The 25,899-nt window shown below is 38.4% G+C and overlaps 1 protein-coding gene across 1 annotated transcript in view; it reads right to left on the bottom strand.

Moving 5' to 3' along the window:
• Positions 1-14,375: 14,375 nt before the first annotated feature.
• The window catches only part of gorab (golgin, rab6-interacting), a 33,441-nt gene continuing 21,917 nt past the window's right edge, over positions 14,376-25,899 (bottom strand). The window contains exons 2-5 of the mRNA XM_059984449.1: positions 21,075-21,426; positions 20,161-20,262; positions 19,525-19,665; positions 14,376-15,340 (exon numbers count right to left, since the gene is read on the bottom strand). Of these exons, the coding sequence (XP_059840432.1) occupies positions 14,887-15,340; positions 19,525-19,665; positions 20,161-20,262; positions 21,075-21,426 (1,049 nt within the window). The 3' untranslated portion in view covers positions 14,376-14,886. The remainder of the gene's footprint in view (positions 15,341-19,524; positions 19,666-20,160; positions 20,263-21,074; positions 21,427-25,899) is intronic.

Raw genomic sequence — 25,899 nt, forward strand, 5'->3', positions numbered from 1 at the left:
AGTGGCGAATAAGATAAGCATAATATTCCATCATTTGAATCGAGCCGCCAGTGTTGTATTTTAATTCCATTTTGTTCATTTTAGACAAATCAGTAAACAGTACTCCATAGAATCACAACTGCCACCGTCATTCTGTAGCATAAAGAATGGAACAATTCTCTTTATACATTATTTTGTGCAAATACACATGCAATTTTATGCTTCGGCAAATATACTCGCCTATTTCAAGTTGAATACAAAATTAGCCAGCAGTGAGAGTAACTCTAGAAATTCAAATTTCGGCCAGTATCTTAAATGGGTGGAAATAAACATGGTTTTAGAGTAAGATTTGACAAATCAAGTTTAACTGAGTACTCCGGGACTGTTTATTTCTGAACAATACTATCCCTGGAACTACTGCGAAGTCCCGCTCCTTCAAAACTATTTTAAACCAATTTTTGCCTATATAACTAGTGACGACAACTGCTTAATTTGAAAATCCCAATTTTACATTCTGCAGTAAAATGTGTTTACTGGAAATTAACACATGCTTGGATCAAGTGTTTCTTCAACCTAAAACACATTTCACTTTGAAATTGTTAGTTTAAAAATAACCAAGGCAAAGAGAACTTCTCGTCTCCAATTATGTGTTTCAGGACTTGTATCAGATATTGTATTCCTATTAATTCGAGGTGTCCGGGTTTTGTTAACTCTTTTAGGACAATGCGGGCATAATTTAGCTACACAGTAAAAAATAATACCGGACACCAATCCCCGCAAAGGTGCAGGGTACAATCAGTAGTCCAGATTACGCTTTTGGCAAATATATTTCATTACACATAGCTGAGATGGGATAGATTAACTGCAATTTTCAAATGCCGCGCTGTCATTGACATTTTAAAAAACGTTTAAACTCTAATTCTGATTAAATGGGGTACTTGCTAAATATCGTGCTTTAAGCGCACCGATTTCATGGCTAATACTGATCAAATTCTTATGGCGTAATTTAAGTTGTCAGCCGGGAGAAAGAGCTACTTTCTCTCTGCAGATGATACATATCTATGTAACTGTGAATTCGCCCTATTTAGGGGTAGGGTGCAAAGAACAAGTCCTTTTAATGTTGCGTTCCTAGTTTCTTTTCACATAATTCCACAGATATGTATTTTATTTCAACCTGCCAAAATGTTGTACTGTAATTTCAAAAGCAGTACCCGAGTTTAAATCCAATTTGGCGCTGGCTAGCTGGCTCCTCGCTGATGAATATTAAATATTAATCAAATCAGAGTTTAAGCATCCTAATCTGGGTCGGATCAATATCAATCATTGTGGCGTTGAACCCCATCGCAATAAACCTTATATAATTCCTAAATCACTGGTATAATTGGACGACCTCGTGTAGAGAGGCCGGGAGGATGGATGTTGTGTGAAATGGAAGTACAGTAGGGGGTGTTCTTTTGAGGCTGTTAGTTAAGGCATGGTTCTCAAACAGTTCAGAAGATGAAGTACATTATGTCTTTTCACCCAGGGAGTGCTTAAAATAATTACTGACTACCAAAATGAAAAGGAGTCATTCCTCTGCTACGCTACTTGTAAACTCTCAGTGAATTTGCAAGTAAGCAAACATGTTAATTCCATCATACTCTTTAAAATTAATACAAAGTCTTGAAACTACCCAGTCCAGTGAGCTGGGCCATCTCAGAGAGAAATCAATAAATCCTTTTCCCACTCACACAGAGTAGACATCTGGAATACCTAACCCAAAAAAATGTTACTGATATCACATCAACAATGGGACACAAGTAACTGAGTGGATCTGGGGTACAATCAGCTAAAGGTCTTACAACAGGAAACAAGCTATGGCTGATTGATATTCTTTAGTTCTAATGGTTGGATGAAGTGATATAATGACTATGTTAATGGATAGCAATCAACTGGGGTGGACTAATAAACCAGGAAATGAGTTCAAATCACAACATGACAATATGATAATTGGCTTTAAACAGCTAAAAGGTAAAAAAGATGATATTTGTAAGAGTGATATCAAGCAGTTAAATTGACATCAACTCTTTACTGCTTCTCTGATGTCCTTAATCTAGTCCAGATTAAAACTAACTGCAATATTGCACCAACACCATATTTTTAACTACAATGTGATAATTATAAAACCACTCTGCAATTTAAAACTGTTACCATTACTGCCTTTTTTGGGGTCAAACATGCTTCTTTTCAGTAATGGCCATTCACTCAGGCAGTAAACAAGTTTAATTTTATCCTTCGTTACACCATTAGTGAATTGATTTGTTTGATATACTCTTTCAAAATAATTATCTCATCTTCTTAATACCTAACGTGCTTTTTCCCTAATTGAACAATATGCTGGGTGGCCAATGTAGCCTCCTTTCAACAGTACTGACTGAAGTAGTAGAGAATCACTGGCATGAACTTCCAGTCACATACAGTAAGGTACAAATCACATAAGATAATTCTTTTGACCATTTAAGCCTTTCTACAATTAACACTGCAAGAGAACAGAGGAGATAGAAAATTGACAGCACATTACAGGCCCTTTGGCCCACAATGTTGTACTGACCATGTAACTACTCTAGAATCTGCCTAGAATTTCCCTACCGCATAGCCCTCTTGTTTTCTAAGCCCCATGTACCTATTTAAGAGTCTCTTAAAAAACCCTATTGTATCCACCTCTACCACCTTCGCTGGTGGTGCATTCCACACACTCACCACTCACTGTGTGAAAAACTTACCCCTGACATCCCCCTTGTACCTACTTCCAAGCACCTTAAAACTATGCCCCTTGTGTTAGCCATTTCAGCCCTGGAAAAAAGCCTCTGGCTAACCACAGGATCAATGCCTCTCATCATCTATACACCTCTATCAGGTCACCTCTCATCCTCTATCACTCCAAGGAGAAAAGACCATGTTCACTCCACCTATTCTCATAAGGCATGCTCTCCAATCCATGCAACATCCTTGTAAATCTCCTCTGCACTCTCCTATAGCATCCACATCCTTCCTGTAGTGAGGTAACCAGAACTGAACACAACTACAAGTGGGGTCTAGCTAAGTTCTTATATATCTGTAACATTATCTCATGTCTCTTGAACTCAATCCCATCGTTGATGAAGGCCAACACACCATATGCCTTCTTAACAATACTGTCAACCTGCACGGCAGCACTGAGTGACCTATGGACATGGACACCAAAATCTCGCAGATCCTCCACACTACTAAGAGTCTTACCATTAAATTCCGTCTTCAAATTTGACCAACCGAAATGAACCATTTCACACTCACCTGGGTTGAACTCCATCTGCCATTTCTCAGCCCAGATCTGCATCCTATCGATGTCCTGCTGTAACCTCTAACAACTCTCTAACTTTTGTATTATCAGCAAACTTACTAACCCAGCCTTCTACTTCCTCATCCAGGTCATTTATAATAATCACTAAGAGGAGGGGTCGCAGAACGCATCCCTGCGGAACACCACAGGTCACCGTCGTCCATGCACAATACAAACCATCCACAACCACCCTTTGCCTTCTGAGGGCAAAGCAATTCTGGATTCACAAAGCACAGTCTTTCTGGATCTCATGCCTCATTACTTTTTGAATGAGTCTCACATGGGGAACCTTTTCAAACGTGTTAATGAAATCCATAGACACTACATCCACTGCTCTATCTTCATCAAAGATAAAACATCCCTTTTTTGGGGGTGGGAATATTTATAGTAGTTGTCCCACAGCCAGCTAAGTTTGCCAGATGTTAGTTTCCTCAAGGACCATTTGGCTCAATACTTACTTTTCAAACAGATTATAAGTACCTCCAAAGCAGAACTGTAATAATTTCATTATAAAACTGATGGATAGCAGAGATTATTGTAAAAGATATCTTGAATCATTTTCAGATCTAACTTCTAGTTACTAAATGTTTACTATTACTAACCAATGCCAGTATTACAACCCAGTTTAGACTGCTGACTCTTCAGTTTAAAAACAAATGGGAAAACCAGAAAGACTCAGGCATCCCAGGGATCTCAGTGGTGCCTGTGGCAGTATCTGATTTCCAGAAAGCAATTGACAGCACGACGGCCAATGCTGCAACAAATTCAGTGATTACAAAACTGGAGTTAGAAGGGCTTGGACATCTTGGCGAGGTTTTAGGATTGGAGCAGATTATGTAGGGAGGAGCAAAACCATAGAAATATTTGAAAGTGATAATTTCATGTATCAGCCTAATAGGTAATCAACCTGGATTAGTCAGCAGAGAAAAAAATGAGAAACTGTAATTTGATGCAGTAGCATTTTGGATGACTTCAAGATTACTGAAAGAAGTAAAGAGTACTTCAGAATGGAGATGATAGTTTCAATAACAGGAACTGAATCAATCACTATGGAAGCAAAAGCAAGCAGTCTTCATGCACTTATAGATAGAACCAGGCACCTCAGCCCATCGAGTCTGCTTCGCCTTTCGATCATTGCTGTTTTATTTTCCTTCATTCTCCTACCTTCTCCATGTAACATTTAACATCATTACTATTCAAGAACCTATTACCCTCCACCTTAAATATACCTAATGATTTGGTCTCTGCAACTGTCTGTGGCAATGAATTGCACAGATTCACCGACCTCTGGTCCTAGACTCTCCCACTTTCATAAACACAGCCACTATATCTAGGCTTTTCATTATGTTGGAAGTTTCAATGAGATCACACCTGCTTCTAAACTGCAGCCAGTATAAGCCCAGAGCCAAAAAGAAAAGCTCCTCTTTGTTAACCCTTTCATTCACAGGATAACTTTCCTTTCATAGATATGGGGCTCAAAACTGCTCACAATACTCCAGATGTGGTCTGACCAGTGTCTATAAAAGCATTGTATCCTTGCTTTTACATTCTACTCTTCTCAAAGTGAATGCTAACATGGTATTTGCCTTCCTCACTACAGACCTAACATTTGTGGAATCCTGCACTAGGACTTTCATATTCCTTTGCACTTCTGATTTCTGAATTCACTCCCTGCTTAGAAAAAAATCTACGCCTTTATTCCTCTTCCAAACTACATGACCATTCGCCCCCCCCCCCCCACACTGTAGTCCATATATCACTTCTCTGCCCATTCTAATCTGTCCAAGTTTTTCTGCAGCTCTCTGAGTTGTGAGAGATGGTGGTAACATAAAACTGTATCATAATTGTTCAGCATTTTCAAATATTGCTCAACATGAGAACGTGGCATTAAGAAATGAAGCATGGATCTTTGAAGGACCATAAGACGATTTGGCCCATCGTGTGTGCTCCATCATTCGATCATAACCGATTTATTTTTCCTCTGAACTCCATTTTCCTGCCTTATCCCAGTAATCTTTGATGTCCCTCCTAATTAAGTACCTATTAATGTCCTCTTTAAATATACCCAATGACCTGGCCTCCACAGTCTTCTGTGACAATGAATTCCACAGACTCACCAGCATCTGAAGAAATTCCTCCTCACCTCTCTTTTAAAGAGATGCCCTCTGGTCTTAAACTCACCTACTATAGGAAGCATCCTCTCCACATCTATTCTACAACTGTCAACATTCTATAGGTTTCAGTGAGATCCTCTTTCATTCTTCTAAATTGCAGCCAGTACAGGCACAGTCAGCAAACACACACCAAACATTAACCATTTCATTCCCAGGATTATTCTCCTTCTCTTTCTGCAACCTTCTCTGAACCCTCTCCAATGCCACAGCACCCTTCCTTAGAAATAGGGCCTAAAATAGGTCACCAGCATTAACAATGCAAGTCCAGGAAATGAAGCTTTTAAGTGATAGGAATGGTAACAGATAAACTCTATGTTTGACATGTGGGAGTATCCCAGAGTACTTAAGTACATGCAAACTCTTCTCATATAATAAGTATTTAACCCACATTAATGGAGCCATTTGGCACCGCTGTACACTCTGTGGAACTACTGCTGGTTTTGACATGGAATCAGCATGGCTAGCACTTAGTGGTAGAAATGGGAAATGGGGCAAAATAAATTTGTCGAGGGCATGAGGGGAGCAAGAACAAGAACTTGACCCAAGGACAACATGATAAATTTCAACTAGTGTAAGATAATCAGGCACTGTCAGATAATATGATTTTATGAAAGGGAAAACACATTTGATCAAATTATTGGAGTCCTTTGAAGTAACCTGCAGGGTTGGTAAAGTGGCACTAGTGGAAGTACTAAGTTTGTCATAAGTTATTTGATGAAATATTACAGCCAAGATTATTGCAGATGAGTTCATAATGCAACAGCCAACATTCTGGTATGGATAGAAAACTAACTGACTAACATGGAAATAGCAGACATAAGTACATCTTTTACTGAGTGACAAGATGTTACAAATAGCATACAGGACCCTCAAACAATCTGGAATGCATAAATACCAAATTTCCTGTAATGCAAAGATAGTTAGGAAAGCAAGTGATGAAGAGGACATAAAGAGGCTATAAAAGGGCCAAATGTAAGATGAATGTTCAAAAGGTGTGGTAAATGGAGTAAACTTGAAAAAGAAATGGGATATTATCTATACCTGACCCATGAGAGTGCCATGGTTGGAGTATTGTGTATGGTATTGTCCTTATTTAATAATGTAAAAGCCTTGGAAATAATTTAGAGAAGTTTACTGCATTAATATCAGAAATGGGAAGGATGTCTCAAGGCTAGAGAGGTTAGATTTAAACTTGCTGGAGCTTAGAAGAACAACCGGGGATTTGACTGAAACAGAAAATGTGCAGTTGCCTGTGGGCACATGGTGAGGATTTTTCCTCCTGGACACACATTTACATTGTAAATAAAACCCTAAGACATAGGGGCAGAATTTCAGCCATTCAGCCCATCAAGTCTGCTCCACACTTCTATCATGGCAGATCTCAGATCCCACTCAACCCCATGCACCTGCCTTCTTGCCATATCCTTTGATGACAAGTGTAGCCTTAGTGTCTTATAAAGGCTCAGCATTATCTTCCTCCTTTCATATTCTATCCCTCTTGAAACAAATGCTAATTTGCCTTCTTTACCACAGACTCAACCTGTAAATAAAACTTCTGGGAGTCTTGCACGAGGTCTCCCAAGTCCTTCTGCACCTCTGATGTTTGAATTTTCTTCCCATTTAGATAATAGTCTACAGTATTGTTCCTCTTACCAAAATGCATCATCGTACATTTCCCAGCACTATTCCATATGCCATTTTTTTGCCCATTCTTCCAATTTGTCTAACTCCTGCTGCAATTGCTTCCTCAGCACTACCTATCCCTCCACCTATCTTCGCATCTACAAACTTTGCCACAACACCATCAATTCCGTTATCTAAATCATCGATAAACAATGTGAAAATTAACGGTCCCAATACTGATCCCTGAGGAACACCGGTAGTCACTGGCAGCCAACTAGAAAAGGCCCCCTTTATCCCATTCGCTTACCCTGCTTGTCAGCAATTCCTCTATGCATGTCAGTATCTTTCATGTAAAGCCAAAGAACTTTTTTTGTTAAGCAGCCTCATGTGGGCACTTTATCAAATGCCTTCAGAAAATCAAAATAAATGACTTCCACTGCCTCTCCATTGTTACTGCTTGTTACTTCCTCAAAGAACTCTAACAGATTAGTCAGGCAAGATCTCCCTTTACAGAAACCAGGCTGACTTTGACTTATTTTATCATTAGTCTCCAAATACCCCAAAACCTCATCCTTAATAATATACTCCAACACTTTTCCGATCACTGAGGTTAAGGCTAACTGGCCTATAATTGCCTTTCTTGAAAGGAAATGTCTTCCTGCCTTCTTAAAACAGTGGAGAGATATTTACAATTTTCCAGCCTTCCAGGATCATGCCAGAATCAAGCTATTCTTGAAAGATCATGACCAATGCATTTGTAATCTTTTCAGAAATCTCTCTCAGGACTCTGGGATGTAGTCCATTTGGTCCAGGTGATTTATCCACCTTAAGATCTTTGAGTTAGCCTCCAGCTTTTTCCTTTATAATAGCAATGGCACTCACTCCTGCTCCCTGACACACTCCTAGTGTCTTCCACAGTGAAAACTTATGCAAAATACTTATTAAATTCATCTGCCATTTCTTTGTCCCCATTACTACCTCACCAGCATAATTTTCCAGTGATCCAATATCAACTCTTATCTCCCTTTTACTCTTTACTGAAAAAAAGTTAGTACCCTGCTTTATATTATTAGTTAGTTTGCCTTCATATTTCATCTTTTCCCGTTCTGTAGCTTTTTTAGTTCGCAATATAAGGAGGTGACCATTTAAGGTAGATGAATTTTCTTTTTCTTCTGATGGCTGCAAGTCTTTAGTACTCTCTTCCAAATCTTCTTTGAATATTTTTAAGGCAGAGATAAAAAGGCCCGTGATAAACAAGTGGGGGACAGCTTACTATGGGTAGACACCAATGTGAATTTGAGATTATAATCCAATTAGCCATTCTGAAATGCACAGCGGACTTGGAGGTCTGAGCTGCCTACTCCTGCTCCTACTCCAATTGGTATGGGACTGACTAATTTGAAAAATTAAGAGCTAAGAAGGCTTCATTCCATATCTCTGAATACGATCATTGATCTGAAGACAGAGCTGGAGAAACGGAGGGGGAAGCGACCCATTAGAAATCCCATGTTTTTTTTTTAAAGTTCCTGCTCTGAATTCAACTGGAACATTTAAAAATAAATTTAAACATTACATTATTAAAAACAAACAAGGTGCGAGGAAAACAAGCAGCTCCATAGATTTCAGGACTTTTATTAAAAAAAATGTTGTGGTTAGGTTTTAATGTTTTTTTGAAAGAAGATTTGGCTATATATGCTAAATAAAGCCATTCTCTAGGGATTAAACAATCAATAATCTAAAGCCTATCTTGGTAATTAAAAAGTTGTTTTAAATAGTCCTCTGAGAATTCTGGAGCAGAGGGATAAAAGGGAAAATTGGAACATGAGCAAGGACAAACTATTTAAAAGCAAAAGTGTTATCCTAGGGTTTAGATTTCAAGTACTAGAGGATAGTTATCAAGTCAGATAAGATGATTAGTTGGTGCAATTATCATATTGCGAACATTTATATAAAGCCATATGGAACGAGCTCAGCTCTATAATAAGGTCTATTCAGCTTGTTCACAACAAAATAAAACAGATTAATGCTTTGCATTTGGCCGTATCTTATGATTGCTTCCACATATCATGTTGAATGGCTACATACCTATATATTTAGTTCAAGTCACAAGTGAATATTATATTTAGGCTGGTTAAATCAACTCTTCAAATACTTCCAGCCGTTTATTGGATCAATACCATAAAACTGTAATTACAGCACAACTTGATTGCTATTTGTTCTTGGAGAATTGTACCTAGCCCGAGTTACTGCCAGGTGAGCAGTCCATAAAATATCAGGCACGTCCATAGCTGTCAATAACCAGCTTAGAGCCAAATTCTCGCGATCCTGGAATGTTGTAACATTTTATTGAAAGGAGAGATCCAAGAAGTGATAACTTCTGGATCAGAAAGTATCATATTTTTACATTTCTTTACTGGCACATGGACATCACTGGTGAAGCCACTATTTACTGCCCATTCCTATAGGCACTCAAGGTGGTGGTAGTTGTCAACAGTCTTTGAGCTACTGCAGGACGTTTGGTGAAAGTACTCCATATCTAATGCTCAGGAACATCTCAGTCATACAGAACGGAATCAGGCTCTTTGGCTTAACTAGTTCACGCAGACCAAGATTTGTATCAACCCCAGTCCTACCTACCCTGTATTTGGCCTCTAAACCTTTCCTAACCATGTACTCGTCCAAGTGCCTTTTAAATGTTATTAATGTGCCTGCCTCAACCACTTCCTCTGGCAACATTTCATTTACTGACTACTCTCTGGTCAGAATGGACTGCCAATTAAATCTCCTCTATTTTTTGATTCCTCAGACCAAACAAAAATAATGTTTGCCAATCACACGACAGGCAAGGGACATAATAAGATCACAAGATGCAAAACAATTAGGCTATTCGGCCCATTGAGTCCGCTCTGCTATTTGATTATGGCTGATCCATTTCCCTCCCAACCCCATTTTCCTGTCTTCTCCCTGTAAACTTTCATGCCCTGACATCAAGGATCTATCAACCTCTGCCTTAAATACACTCAATGACCAGGCACTCTACAGCTACCTGTGGCAATGGATACCAGATTCATCACCCTCTGGTTAAAGAAATTTCTCCCCATCTTGTTTCTTCGTGGATGCCTCTCTATTCTGAGGTTGTGCCCCTGGTCCCAGACTCCTCCAACTATAGGAAACATCCTCTCCCCGTCCACTCTAACTAGGCCTTTCAACATTTGATAGGTTTCAATGAGATTCCCCCCTCATTCCTCTACATCCCAACAAGCACAGGCCCAGAGCCATCAAACACTCTTCATTCAAGCCTTTCATTCCCTGAATCATTTTCATGGAACTCCTTTGAGCCCCATCTAACATCAGCACATCCTTTCTTAGCTAAGGGGTCCAAAATTGCTCACAATAGTCTGTCAGGCCTCACCAGCACCAAGATTCCTGGTTTTATATTCTAGCCCTCTCGAAAGGAATGCTAGCATTTCATTTGGCCTCCTCACCACTGACTCAACCTGCAAGTTAACCCTTAGGGAATCCTCATGAGGACTTCCAAGTCCCTCTGCACCTGACTTTTGAATCTTCATGTTTAGAAAATAATCTACACTTTTATCCTTCTACCAAAGTGCATTATCATACACTTCCCAACACTGTATTGCATTTGCCACTTCTTTGCCCATCCTCCTAATCTGTTCGCCCTTGTGCAACCTCTCTGCTTCCTCAACACTACTAGCCCCTCCATGTCTTTGTATTATCTGCAAAGTTGGCCACAAAGTCATCAATTCTGTCACCCATATCACTGACTTACAGTGTAAAAAGCATTCCCAACACCTCCCCCCGCAATACACCACTAGTCACCGGCAGGCAATCAGAAAAGGCCCCCTTTATTCCCACTCTTTGCACTTTGACAATCAACCAATGCCTTAGCCATGCTAGTATCTTACTTGTAATACCACGGGCTCATATCTTGCTAAGGAGCCTCATGTGCAGCACCTTGTCAAGGGCCATCTGAAAATCCAGGTAGACAGCATTCACTGATTTTCCTTTGTCTGTCCTGCTTGTTATTTCCTCAAAGAGTTCCAACAAATTTTGGCAGGCAAGATTTCCCCTTAAGGAAACCATGCTGACTTCAGCCTATTTTATCATGCGCCTCCAAGTACCTCAAAACCTCATCCTTAACAATGAACTCCAACATCTTCCCAATCACTGAGGCCAAGACAACTGTCTTATAATTTCCTTTCTTCTGCCTCTTTCCCTTCTTGAAAAATGGAGTGACAATTATAATTTTCCAGTCCTCCAAATCCAGTGATTCTTGAAAGATCTTTACTGAAGCTACATCTTTCAGAATTCTGTGGTGTAGTCCATCTGGTCCAGGAGATTTATCTCCTTCAGACCTTTCAATTTCCCAAGCACTTTCTCCCTACTAATAGCAGTCACACTCACATTTGCCTGCTTACACTTTTAAACTTCTGGCATACTGCTGATGTTTTCCACATGGAAGACTGAAGCAAAATACTTTTTCAGTCCATCTGCAATTTCCTTGTCCTTCAATACTATCTCTCTAACTTAATTTTCCAGCAGTCCGCTATTTACTCTCGATTCTTTTACTCTTTATACATATGAGAAAACTTTTGGGATCTTTGATATTGTTGGCCTGTTTACCTCCATATTTCATATTTTCTCTCCTTTTGGCATTTTAGTTGCTTTCTATTGGCTTTTAAAGGCTTTTCTATCCTCTAACTTCCCACTAGTTTTTGCACTATTATATGCCTTCTCATTTGTTTTTATGTTGGCTTTGACTTCCTTTGTCAGCCTTGGCTGCATCACCCCACCTTTAGAATTCTTCTGCTTCTTTGGTATGATTCAATTTGGAGGAAATTAAGAACCTGGTGGCATGGTGCGAAGACAATAACCTATCCCTCAATGTCAGCAAGACAAAGGAATTGGTTGTTGACTTCAGAAGGAGTAGTGGAGCTTACGATCCCATCTACATCAGTGGTGCGCAGGTGGAACAGGTCAAAAGCTTTAAGCTCCTCGGTGTGAATATCACAAATGACCTGACTTGGTCTAACCAAGCAGAGTCCACTGCCAAGAAGGCCCACCAGCGCCTTTGCTTCCTGAGAAAGCTTAAAAAATTTGGCCTGACCCCTAAAACACTAATTTTTATAGATGCACCATAGAAAGCATTCTTCTAGGGTGCTTCACAACCTGGTATGGAAGTTGTCCTGTCCAAGACCAGAAGAAGCTGCAGAAGATCGTGAACACAGCCCAGCACACCACACAATCTTCCATTCTTGGGCTTACTTTACACCGCACACTGTCGGAGCAGTGCTGCCAGGATAATCAAGGACATGACCCACCCAGCTAACACACTTTTTGTCCCTCTTCCCTCTGGGAGAAGGTTCAGGAGCTTGAAGATTCGTATGGCCAGATTTTGGAACAGCTTCTTTCCAACTGTGATAAGACTGCTGAATGGATCCTGACCCGGAACTGGACCGTACCTTCCAAATATCCAGACCTCACCTGCACTACCTTTCTATTTTCTAATTGTGATTAATAATTTAAATTTTTATTATATTTACTTCAATTTGTATTTCAGGGAGCACGAAGCCCAGAATCAAATTTCGCTGTGATGATTGTATGCTCTAGTATCAATTGTTTGGTGACAATAAAGTAAAGTAAAAGTAAAGTAGTCCATCTATCCTGTGCCTTCTGAATTGCTCGCATAAACTTCAGCCATTGCTGCTCTGCCACCATCCTTACTAGCGTACCCTTCCAATTAATTTTGGTCAGCTCTTCTCTCGTGTCTCATCATTTTGGTCACTCCACTGTAACACTATGATACATTTGAGTTTAGCTTCTCCCTTTCAAATTGCATGGTGAATTCTATCATATTACGATCATTGTTTCCTAAATGTTCTTCTACCTTAAGCTGCCTCATCTAAAGAAATGTAAAGAAACTCAAAATCTCCAAATTATCCAATTGTACATTTAACTCATTCTAGATCCATTTATAAAATACAACTATTTAGTTTAGTACTTGCTTGGTTCATATTCCTGGGGTGCTTCAAAGGACGAGCATCCAAATGTCAGGAAAAGAGATAGATTGAATGCAAAGTTTCATTCATTAGGGCAGAAATTACAATTTAGACAGAGGGTTACTTCACAACAACATTTTTGTGTAAAGCATATGGAGTGAGGAAGAAGACCAACAGTTCACAAATTAAAGTAGATGCACACTTGACTCAACCTCAAATTTGGAAAGATATTGTTAGAAGTTAAATCAAGTGATTTTTCTAAATTTTACACACTGACTCCTGCTGCAAAACAATAACTTGCACAGAATTTAGGAAGTTCTTTTTTAACATCAGGAAAATGGTGATTTAGGATGAGACAATAACTCGTCAGGCCAATTGAAATTGAAAGACGTACTTACATGTGTACATCTGATGAAACCAAGTTGCAGCTTTAGTTTGAGCTCAGACAATACCAAGGGACAATTGTGTCAAGTATCTAATAGATACTTGCATGTGTGGAAGTTATAAACTAAGTCAATCTGAAAATAATATTTTTGGACAAATGAAACAAACAAAATTGTACATTAGGATCAGAGAACAATTTTCATTTTTAGCTACAAGAATAGCAGGACCACTAATCTGTAATTACAGGTCAATTCTGAATCAATGCATCGATAGAGTAAAGTAAGCAAGCTCAGAACAAGTACAAATGCAACATATATACATATTCTTCAACTATCTTTGTCTTCCATTTAAATCTCAGGAAGAAACCAATTAAGTAGGCTTAGGAATATATATACAAATTAGTATACAGCAACCTGTCACAAGAAATGATGGTATGAATTATATGTTTTAGAGAAAGATTATTGGTGATAATGCAAAATCAAAAATTGTCTTGAGTTACCAAATGCAAAGGCTTTAAATAAACACCACAGACAAGCTTTTGTTCATTTTAGTAGAATCTAATTGACTGAATTGATATTTTTAAGATCAATAAAATAACTTGTTTACAAATATCCAGTTCATTGTTCTCCTTTCTGATTTTGCCAAGGTGCATAATTGAACATTATGTAAAATATATTTACAGTAAAAATAAAGTCTTAGTGTATTTGTGTAAATTCTGTAGTAATCCACTACTGTAATAAAGCTTTTAAACGAACAAATAATTAAATTTTGAAAAAAGGATGGAAGGTTAGTAATTAGTTCATCAAGAACTACACAAGGTGCTGCTATCTTTGATGAATTCTATAAGCCATTATGTGAGAATATTTAAAGAAAAATGCAAGTATTGTTATAAATTGATGACAATACACTTCAAGAGATAAATGACAATAGTATATTTATGCTTTCTTTAAAAGAAACTTTTATAAAATTGAGAGGTCCTCAAGCCAGTCTCAAAAATTTGTCTGGTTACATTTGATAAACAGTGTTTGGAAGAACTATATTGCACATATTATAGTTTACCAAAATGTGGGATCAAATAACCTATCAAATGAAGGAATCTTTGTGAAGTGTCTCATGTTTCAGGTCACCCTTCTAGCCCATATATTGAATATGATTTACTTTTCACCCAAAATTCAAATTTTGTTCTAAAGACTGAACTGGTGGTAAAATATAGGAAATTACAATCAAAAGGATCATTTAGCAATATTTAAAAATAAATAAGTTGAGATCAGTTTCTGCAGATTGATAATATTATGGAAGTTGGCATTAATTTTACCTATATTTACTTTTGGAACACCTTAAAACTCATTCAAGTTCTAGCAACTGTTTGGATTTTCTCTGGAGCTTGAGGATTCAATTTCTCAGTTTCTTGAATTTGAGATGGGTCCTCTGAATTATCTCTGCCTGTGTTGCAAGTAGCAGTGCTCTCCACTTCACTTTCAATCTGCTTTTTACTCTGACTGCCCTCCTCTTGAATTGTCTGGTGTGCTGCTTCTTCACTTCCTGTATTGGTCTGATTAGATGCCTTCGGTAGTTCTTGCTTTTGCAAGATGTTTTCCACTTCAATCTCTAACTCTAATTGTTCCTCATCTGCCTCCATTTCCAATTGCCGCATCAGCTCCTCCAGCTTCTTAGCTTTGCGTAATTCATTCTGCTGAATTATGGCACATAAATGTTCAGTCAGCTGCTCCTTCAGTTCAATCTTCTTGTGTAGATCCAGTTTAGCTGCAACATATTCCACTTCTGCTTTATCATACCTCTTCCTGAGGACCAGGAAAGGACACACAATGAGCAAGATGCACATTATTCTCTGTTAAGGCAATATTGTGGAAATATCATCTAAAGCCATTAAAACAGTTGCAACAAAATGCACAGGGGCCATGAATATTCTTTTGCAAGGAGCCCTAACAGATCTTCCTCTGCAGCTTATAGCAAAAATTAAGCTAAGTGATGGGGAACCAGCATGGAGATCACCAGCAGGCCAGTCTGAGCCTGTAGTAAATCAGCATGGGATAGCTAATGCCTCACTAGCTGGTGTACCAAAGTCTGTCCATCATGTGCTGTATACAGGAGTGGTAACAATGACCATCTCTCAAATGAATTCTTCTGCACTCTCCAGTCATACAGCAGGGTCTTAAACTCAGAATCAGCATAGAATTGTTTGTAACAACAATAGGACACCTTTTGTGTTCTTGAAAATCCATCCAATGAACATGACCTTTGATTATTTAAAAATGTGATAATAGAAATCAAGGGCACACTAATGCAAGGACAGTATCTTGTTAAACAAATTAATCTCTCAATCCCGGCCTCAAATTACAGGATTGCTGATCACATAAATACAATATGTGCAATATTGTATGGATAATGATGCTTAATTTAAAATTATTTTAAAAATTGTGAACAGACCTGCAGTGAGTTTCATCAAATTACAACAAAGAAACATACCATTTTGTATATCTGTCCTTGGCTACCATTTATATCCCAGTAAGCCTGCTCTGACCCTCTTCATCCTATCCTTCTGGTGTGCTGAATATAGTTTTCCCTCCTTGCTATTGACCTCTGCTGCTTCTTATAGTAGTATGCTCCATCGCCTCATACTTATCAGGATTAAATTCCATCTGTTACTGATCCATTCTTAATACCAACTGATCAATACTATTCTGCAGTCAGCAACTATCCTCATTATCAACATTGCTAACCTTTGTGTCATCTACAAACTCGTTAAACCCCCCCCTACATTCATAATTGAATTGTTAGTGTGTAGGAATCCCAGCAGTGTTCCTTGTGGTACACCACTAATCACAGGTTTCTAATTACAAACAAAGTGCTCTACTTATCACTTTGTTCTTCCCATTTTGGATCCAATTTGCTCTGTATTTCATGAGGTACAACATTTGAACCAGTCTTCCCACCACGTGGGATGTGTGGGCCCTTGACAAAGGCCCAAATGAAGTCCAGTAGCCTGCATCAATGACATTGCCCCTATCAATACAGTTTGTTACCTCTGAGAAATTCACAGGACAATCCACAACAAAATCATGCTATCTTTGATTAATCTCTGCCTTTCCAATTTCAGAATAATACTCTCCTTCAATTTGTTCCAATGCCTTACGACTGACATTGAACTCAAGAGCCTCCAGTTATCTGGGTTACTCCCCGCTACTCTTTTCCAGTAAAAGGATCATATTTGTGGTCTTTCAGCATTTGGCACCTCACTAGCGGCCAAGGATTTAAAAATCCACCAGGACTGCAGCAATTTCCTTTCCTAACTTACATAGCAGCCTGGGATACAAGGTCCTAGTGATTTCTCCACTCGAAAGCCCATTAAGATCTTTGATACGGCCTTGTTAATGGTGCATGATCTAAAATTTCTTCATTCAGTGCTGACTTTTCCAACTACAATGATATGCTTCTCAGTACATACAATTGATAATTTATTTGAGATGTCACCCATGTCCTTTGATTACCATTTGTTCCCTAATAGATCCAGATCTTTCCATGATTACCCTCTTGCCCTTGATATACTTACAAAATACTACAATTTTCCTCCATTTTGTCTGTCGGAGATGTTCTGTGGTCCCTTATCGCTCCACCAATTTAAATAACACTGTACATTTACTACCTTCTTTAAAAAACCCTCGCCTTTCAAGCCCTCTGCAACTGCCACATACTTACTTTGAATTCACTTCATTAAAATCTGCATCACTATCTCTTTTGTCATTAGCCTTTACTATACCTTTCAGATTTCCCTTTCTGTTCTCCTTCTTCCTGATCTTCACCTTTAAACAGTTTATTTCCAGTTCTGAATGGCCCAAAATACTAACTGTTTCTCTCTCACAAGTGTTGCCCGATCCGAGTTACACTGCTAGACCCTTTGGTCTGCCACCTAGATGATTCAAGCAACATGCCATCAGATTCTTCCCATCAAAATGCACTTTTGAAATTTAGCTACCTTGAAAATAATTGTCTTTTAAACATCAATTTGACAAATCTGTAATGTCATCTTGTACTCAGTCACATTCTCTTTATTAACTGAGGGGAAAACAACGGGGACAGGTTTTTACTAATTTAATTGTCTGGTAAGGCAAAGCGTGACCATATGAACTGCTGCTTCATACTGGCAATGGGATTCATTGCAGAATGTATCTCTTTTGGTAAAGAGTTTTATTTTTCAAGATGCTCAATGGAACTAGCACTGGCACATTCATAACTGATTTTTTAAAAAGAAAATAATGGTTGTTAGTGACAAGTAGTTAAAGTCTCATTTGATCTAGATAACCGATCATTTTGATTGCTTGGACAGATTATCATTCTGGTCTTGTCCAAGTTCATATTTAAATCTGGAAAACAAAATAAGCATGAGTTTTAAAAAAATATACTACAATATATACTTGCATGTAAACAAGCATGTGTTTGTATTGTAATAGTCATTAAGAGTTGTGTTGCAGGACCAACATGAAAATTTCAATAGAATTTTTCCTTTCTATTACATTTCTAATCCAAATGTAATATTTTTTTTAAGAAGTCTTAAAACGTTTAGCAAATGTCCACCTATGATAGCAATCCATTTTAATAACATAATAATTGCAGGGTAAAATATTTATTTTGGCTATATTCAGGTCAACTCTGACTCAACAATCTAAATATAGAAATTTCCTGACATATTGTTAAAATCAAAATTCATCAATAGTTGAAAGCTACCCAGTCCTTTTAAATACAATGGATTCTAGTAAATTGGGCCATTGGTTTATTGGCACAGCCGCATATCTGTGACAACTCTTAAAGAATAAAAACTAATCAAGAAAATAGCTGGGATTCCCTTTGTTTATTTGGGATACTATGCTGCTTACTTGGGACAGGAGACTGTTGCTGAACAGTTTCTAACAAATGTCAGTTGTGTGCACTTGTGTTGCTGTTAGACACTATACCGAGCAGCAGTTGCATGCATTCAAAAAGCAGTGATTTGTTGGTGAGAAATCAGCAGCAGGACAATTCAGAACGGTTTTGCTCACTACCATTTCGAGATACCAAAATTGGCTGGGAATGAAAATGAAATGATTTCCTGAGCAAGTTAGGAACTATGAAGGATCTGAAGGTATCTGAAGTCATCTCGAATGTTATAATGAAAATGAAGAGTTGGAGAATGCAATCATGGAAAACATTGTACGAAAGCAGCCACTGTCTGCATTAGGTTTCTGCATTGATTTTGTTCATTTATAGTCAAGCAAAAGAACATGGCAGTGTACACTGGATGAATTCCTCCATCGATAGCTATTAGGAACTCTAGATACTTTTACAGTTCTGTAGTAGTACTGGTAATATTCTAATTCTTTCTGCATCTCATTTAAACACTTAATTTGCTACTCAGTTAAATGGTAGTTTGTCTTTATTATACCTTTTAATTATAATAGAGTCTTTTAAGAGACTCTCTTTGCAGTTATTTTGTAGATAACACTATTCTTTGCATTTCTGGTTAGATGCTAATTGCATTTCATTTGGCTTTGTATCTGTACTCGGCACATTAAATCTAATCTAATCTTAGATGGAGTTTACAAAAGTAGAGGGCTACAAGGTAGAGAAATTCTAGGCAGTTTCTAGAATAGGTTACATGGTTGGCACAACATTGTGGGCTGAGGGGCTGGTAATGTGCTGCAGATTTCTATGCTCTATTTCCATAAAACTTTGGATAATTGGGGCAGACGCTTATTTGGGCTAAGATGTGCCCCAATTAACCAGGATTCACTGTATTGCAAAACGAAAAAATTGCTGATAGTTCAGTGGGAAGTGCAGTTAGCTGATATTAGCCAAGAAAAGAACAGTATCCAGAAATTAAGTAAAAACAACTATTAATATAACAACAACAATTAGTTACCTGATGTGGTCAGCATCACTATTACCTAGATATCTAACTAATTGTGGGCTGTCCCTTAAAAAAAATTCTTACTTAGCCTGATAATATTCCAAACTGGACTGTTCAATCCGATTCCGGAGGACATTAACTCCATTTGATAACAAGTTATCCAAACTCTGAAGCTCTTTTTGGATATGCTGTAGTTTCATAGTTTCTGCCATGGTTTGCTTCGACCTAGGAGGAAGATAATTGGTCAGGAAGGCACAGTATATATAAGTACGGATAATTTGTCACAATGTCCTTTAAAAAGATTATATTTACATTTAACAAACTAAATGTAGCCAAAGAAAAACTTACATAAATTATATTAATCATTTAATGTATACTTACTGTAACCAAATCAGTACACATTAGCTTTAATTTCACTAAGAGGGGAATATGGACACAATTGTTAATCTGTTCTATAGGCAAGTCCTCATTCTTTAAGGGACCTTTCACTTCAAGAACTGCAAGGCTACCTATATAACCAAGACTTGTGGATGGCGACCAAATAGTTTACCTTTGCTACCTGAGATTTCAACAAACTACACTAATTAAGTGCCATTGATGGGGGGAGAAAATGACACTGTTTTAAAAATCCAATTTTCATACTAGCTCAAACTCCCTGAGTAGTCCGAAAAGCTCTGGGGGCTGAGGAAGTCAATGTATTCTGCAATCAATATTCCACACCTTTCTGCAATGGCTTTCGACAAAAGCGCCTTCTTGCGTTTATTCTTCTCTTCCATTAGTCGCTGCTCTAGCTGCAGCTGTTCAAGTCGTGATCTCTCGCGCCTGCAGAGAAACAACAATATTGAAGGAGGTCAAACTCAATACCTATAAAATAACATACAACATGTCACAGCTTGTTGTTCAAACTAGTGACAGAAAATCATACAAAATACAACAAATAGGAATGCTTTTAAGTGCAGGTAAAATTCAGCTGCCTACCTTTTTTCCTTCACAGATGTTATCTATAATTAAGAACAGTTTTGATTTCACCGTAAAATGGTCAGCCACTGCTTTAGCAGATTACACCACTATCCAGTAAAAGTATTACTATGACAATCAAACAGATTGCATACATCAAGTATAGATACATCTGGTATGCATTTGCCAGCAAACTACAGCTTATGGGCAATCCAAATGAGGCAGTTGTGAGTAAATACATGTTTGGCCAGACAGATCCCCTGCTGGAAGCCCAGAATAAGAGGGATATCCTTCATTTTAGATGTAGGCTGCTGAAGACAAAATGAGAAACTGTTCTTTACAGCAAAAGGTGTAGAATGGGCTTATTTTAGGCTAGATTAATTCACAATTTCAAAACTGAGATCGTATGGACTTGTGCAAGGTTTATGAAACAAAGGCATGTTAAACAAAACCAAGACAATGATCAGCTGTGATCCAAGTGGACAGTGGAAAAGGCACAGAATGTTTTCTCCTGTATCTACATTAGAATGAGGCATAATATAAACTTCATTGTTGAATGTTTCTTCTGTCTTTTCCGGGGTGGGGGGCGGGGAGAGCTGGATTGAATCTTGACATTACCAAGATGCAACATGAGTATTTAAGCACCATTTCTAATAATTATTTCTAGACTTACTAACAATTCCATCCCTTTGATCTGCTCTGCTGATAGCTCTTTAACTGAGGATTCCAGGAATGTACATGATGCTTCCATTTCTTTTTGACAGCTTTCTTCAGGTGCAGTCAATTGTCTATTAGCTGCTTTTACAACTGGCTTTGGTCCCAGCTCAGGTGCAGGGGACTCTGTGGCTTGTGGAGGATTCATCTTTGCTTTGGTCAGTTGTTGTTCTGGAAGGATAAGAGGAACATCCTTGTGCCCATTTTCTTTGCGACAATGCTGGTTCAATGCTCTTTCCCTCTGGAGTTGCTGACGACTTTTGTTTCTTGATGGTGCTCCTCCAAATTTTTCTGGCTTCTCAACAATCAAAGGATCTGAAAAATTAAATATTTTGTAAAAAAAATTAACTCCAAGCCAAAAGTCCAATCAAAAATAGATGCACTCACATACCTATTGACATAATCAACCAAATACAAGAATAATTCATCTCTATAAATAGTTACCCTTAATTTAACAACAGAATAAATTAATGTGTTATGTAGTTTTATGCTTCCCAGACATTGCATGTTTAGCCTTTATTTCACAATTTGGTCATAATATTAAAAAATACAGGAGATATCTTGGAGAACACAGCACTGATGTGGTAAAAGAGAAACACACTCTTGTTTAGATTCTGGGCCATTGATATGTTTACAAGGCACACCCTAACTTTATGTATGGTGAATGTTTATTAGCAGATTAATATCTATAGTTACCACAATGTGCGATATTATTTTGTTTAGATGTATCTTAGTTCCATTCTGAATTCACTCAACATTTGGTACTTTGCTGACTTCTAGATCCTCTGGAATGAAAGCAGCAAAGAAATCAGCACCAAAAGAGGGGGAGGAAGGTCCTCGGTATATATACTGTATGTTGCCATGCTGACACCCTGGCACAAAGTCTTGCCCTCACCATGGTCAATTCCTGCCTTCCATTGCTCTCTCAAAGCAAAGATTTGCTCCACAGATTGCTGTGGAGATGCTGATGTTTGGGTGTTTCCCTGCAGTTTCAAGCTCATTAGCCAGTTATCAGCATTGAGTTTGTTACTGCCAGGATATCTCTGGGCTAGGGAGAGCTTTGTAGCCAGGTAGAGAGATGAGGAGACTTACAAGCCATTCCCACAAATTCTACATTTTAATTTTATGTCAATATAACCAATTAAAATCTAAAACCAGAGAAATACACATTTATTAATTTTTGATTAAACATGAACAGGATCACAATAGACAAATAGCAATGAAGAACTTTCTGCACCACGAGGTGTCTGGAACTGTCTCCCACATGGGAATTCTGAATGGAGGATGCAGTCTCAGAAAGTATGTGCTTGTACTTGCTCTACACTATGGATTGGAACACAATCGGGCAGTAGTGGGTGCAAAACTTATAAAGAACATATAAATAGTCTAAACACCACAATTTTTATGGGCTTCACAGAACATAGGATTAGCCCATCGTGCATGTGCCAAGCTCTATGATATGAACACTCAACCTGGTGTGCTTTCCAATTTTTAAAACTGGCTCGCAACTATCTTGCCTTCATTTACACATCCAATTTCTTTTTATAAACAATTACCTAATTTGCTTTCCAGCAGTCTTGAGCTCTGCATTCCAGATTACAATATTCTGCGCTCAAAGAATATTTCCTACCAATTTTGGCAAACATCTTAAGTCTGTACCGTCTGGTTTCAGAGCTTATGCCACTTTAACGATTCTCCTCCTTAGCTACTTCATTGAAAGTCTTCACAACTCTACTGTCCCATCAATTCTTCTCTGGCCCAAGAAACACACCAGCACACAGATTAGATTAGTGATTTAAAAGGATAAATTCCTTGCCTCTGATATTTTATAACTACAGGTTTTGTAGATTTTCCATAAAATGTATTTCAAATTAATTTCACCACTTTTAAAGATGTGCATCTAAGATCTGCTTATGTACCTGCAGTGGCTCTTTGCAGGAGCAAATCAGCTGGTCCTACTTCCTTACCCTTCTGTACAGCCCAGGAAATTCCTTCCCTTCTGCTATTTATCCAGCTTTCTTGGAATGATACAACAGAATCTGTCTCCATTACTACTTCTAGATGTACACTCTGGAGTTAAGTTACTTGTGTGAAAAAAAAATCATTGTTACATATGCCTGGAAGGATCTTGGCCCAAAACGTTGACTACATTCTTTTCCATAGATGCTGCCTGGCCTGCTGGGTTCCTCCATCATTTTGTGCTATCACTTCAAATGTTTTTCACACTCTCAGGAAAGATGCAAAAGCTACAAAGTGTGGCACCCAGAAAGGCTTCAATATTTCAGTTGTGGCCAAATCAGTTTAGTTTATAAAATGTTAATGGAATGTTTTTATATACTATCCACGCCTTTAGTTGCAAAGCTTAGGACCCACTGTGCTTTTTTTACCCCTCTAATCAGCTCTGCCACTTTAAATTACCTATATACATATCACCATATCAGTTCTTCTGAAACTTTAATGTTCTGCTGTCAAGTACGTATTTCCACTTCTCAGTCCCCATATTAAAATTTAGCACTGATACATCTCAGCAAGAGATTCACATCATCTCGTTACCCACTTCATCAGTCTGTCAATACTTTCAAATGTATTGGTCCCCACATTTCACTATGTCTTGGTTTTGTTTCATCTGCAACTTTGGAAATTATATGGTCCATTCCAAAATTCAAGAAAAGCAGCAGTTCTGGGTATCAACCTTGGGAAATTCCACAGTATACTTCCCTCCAAAGCAAGCTAAAATCATACCTACACTATTTAGCTAATTTTCTATCCATGCTGCGGCACCCACTTCTTTTCCATGGTCTTCAATCACCTGGCACTTGATCACATTTTCCTTATTATCCCTCTGTCACTTAGTTTTAGTAATTTTTCAGTCCTCAGATACCTACCTGATTCTGAAGATGATTCAAAGATTATGGCCAGAGCTGCTACAACTTATTCCCTCACTTCCTTCAAATAAAACAAAGGGATTTCATCTTGACTAAGTGCGGTTATCAAGATAAATAGATGGGCCTTGACCATTCCAGCAAATTCACTGCCAACACCTTTTCCATCCCTCTTCTCACACCTAGAGTTCATGAATATTTAAATCCATTTGCTGTGTGGGAACTTTAATCACGAAGGCATATACAACAGAAGTATGGGAGAATGTAGTAAGAGTTCTTTCAGGAAGTATAACCAAGATACGTTGTGAGGTTTGTAATAGAAATTGCCACGAACTCCGCTGAGGAGAGAGAAATACACAAAGGGAAGGATCATTGCAAAAAGTGAGAGGAGAGTGGAAACTGGCAGCAATGTAACAAACTTTTGAAATTCTATAATGGAAAAGGAGTTGAAGAACTAAAGTAAAATCAAGATTGGTCCTCATATCCCATAAGGGAAAGGCATAGCCTGGGCCAATACCAGTTTACGAGGCTACATCTTTGATCTGGAGAGAATGAGCGGAGTTAAAGAACGCATTCAGCCTGGTAAATGAGTTTGCTGGTGGAAGGGTACTGGTTGGACTTGTATTCAGTGAAATATCATTCTAGAATGGGAGAGATATAGAGGGACTGAAGGTCTATGGTGAAGATGGTTCAGAAGAGGAAACTGTCAAAGTACTAAGAGGGAAAGAACAACATACATTTCTTGGATATTAAATTTATTGATTGAAACCTATTGAATCTATTTGGTGAGACAACAGCAATGTTGTCCAGGTCGTCCTGCAAGCACATTTTGAAGGGGAAGCAGATGCATAGTATGGGGAGTTGAGGATCATAGATCAGTGACGATCTGGAGGCAAATCAAATTCAAGTTCAGTTTATTGTCATTTAACTGTACGCATGTACACTGCCAAACAAAACAACATCTTCCGGATCAAGATGCACAACACAATACAAATAACTCACACACATAACGAAGTAAATTAACAAAAAAATAAGGTGCATCTATTTCACAAGTTAAAAAGTAAACAGTATAACACTACTGGTGCTTCATGCACGACACCTGAGTGGTGACAGGGACTTCAGTAATCTTGTGACCATCCCAGCAGTTCTTGTCCTAATGCTATAGTGCCTCCTAGCTGATAGTAGGGGCTCATTGCAGACAGTTTGACAGATGGGAGGGATCATTGACAATGCTTGGTCCTGCATACATAGTGCACCTGATAAATATCTCTGATGGGTGGAAGAGAGACTCCAATGATCCTCTCAGCAGTCCTCACTATTCTACATAGGGGCTTATGGTCAGATGTCTTGCACTTCTCATACCAGGCGGTGATATGGTTGGGCAGGACACTCCTGTAAAACCTGGTTAAAAAGGGGAGGGGAGGAACTTCACTCGCCTCAATCTCCTCTGGAAATGGAGAAGCTGCTATGTCTTCTTGACCAAAGAGGTGACATTGAGGGACCAGGTGAAATCATCTGTACGTGAACTCCCAGAACCTTGGTGCTCCTAACTCCATGGAGAAGCTGCGTATGTGCAGTGAGGAATGACACAGAAGGAAAATGACTGAGGCCTCCTGTCTGAGTTCTTAAATAGCCATTATTTACCTTCCTCCAATCTGTAAAACAACCAATTATGACTCTCTGGTCTAGTATTTAGCCAACTTTGTATCCATGCCCCTTTATGGCAGATTATTTTATTTTGTTGTTCAAGACTGTTATGAAGCATCTTATCAACAAAACTCTTCATGATGTCCATGTAAACCATTGACTGTATTCCCCTCATCAATTCTATTCATTACCATATCAAAAATACTATTTTATTTATCTTCAACAAATGCATACTGGCTTGTCTTAGTCGATCTTCCTC

The sequence above is a fragment of the Hypanus sabinus genome, chromosome 11, assembly GCF_030144855.1.
Source record: "Hypanus sabinus isolate sHypSab1 chromosome 11, sHypSab1.hap1, whole genome shotgun sequence".
In the NCBI taxonomy this organism is placed as follows: Eukaryota; Metazoa; Chordata; class Chondrichthyes; order Myliobatiformes; family Dasyatidae; genus Hypanus; species Hypanus sabinus.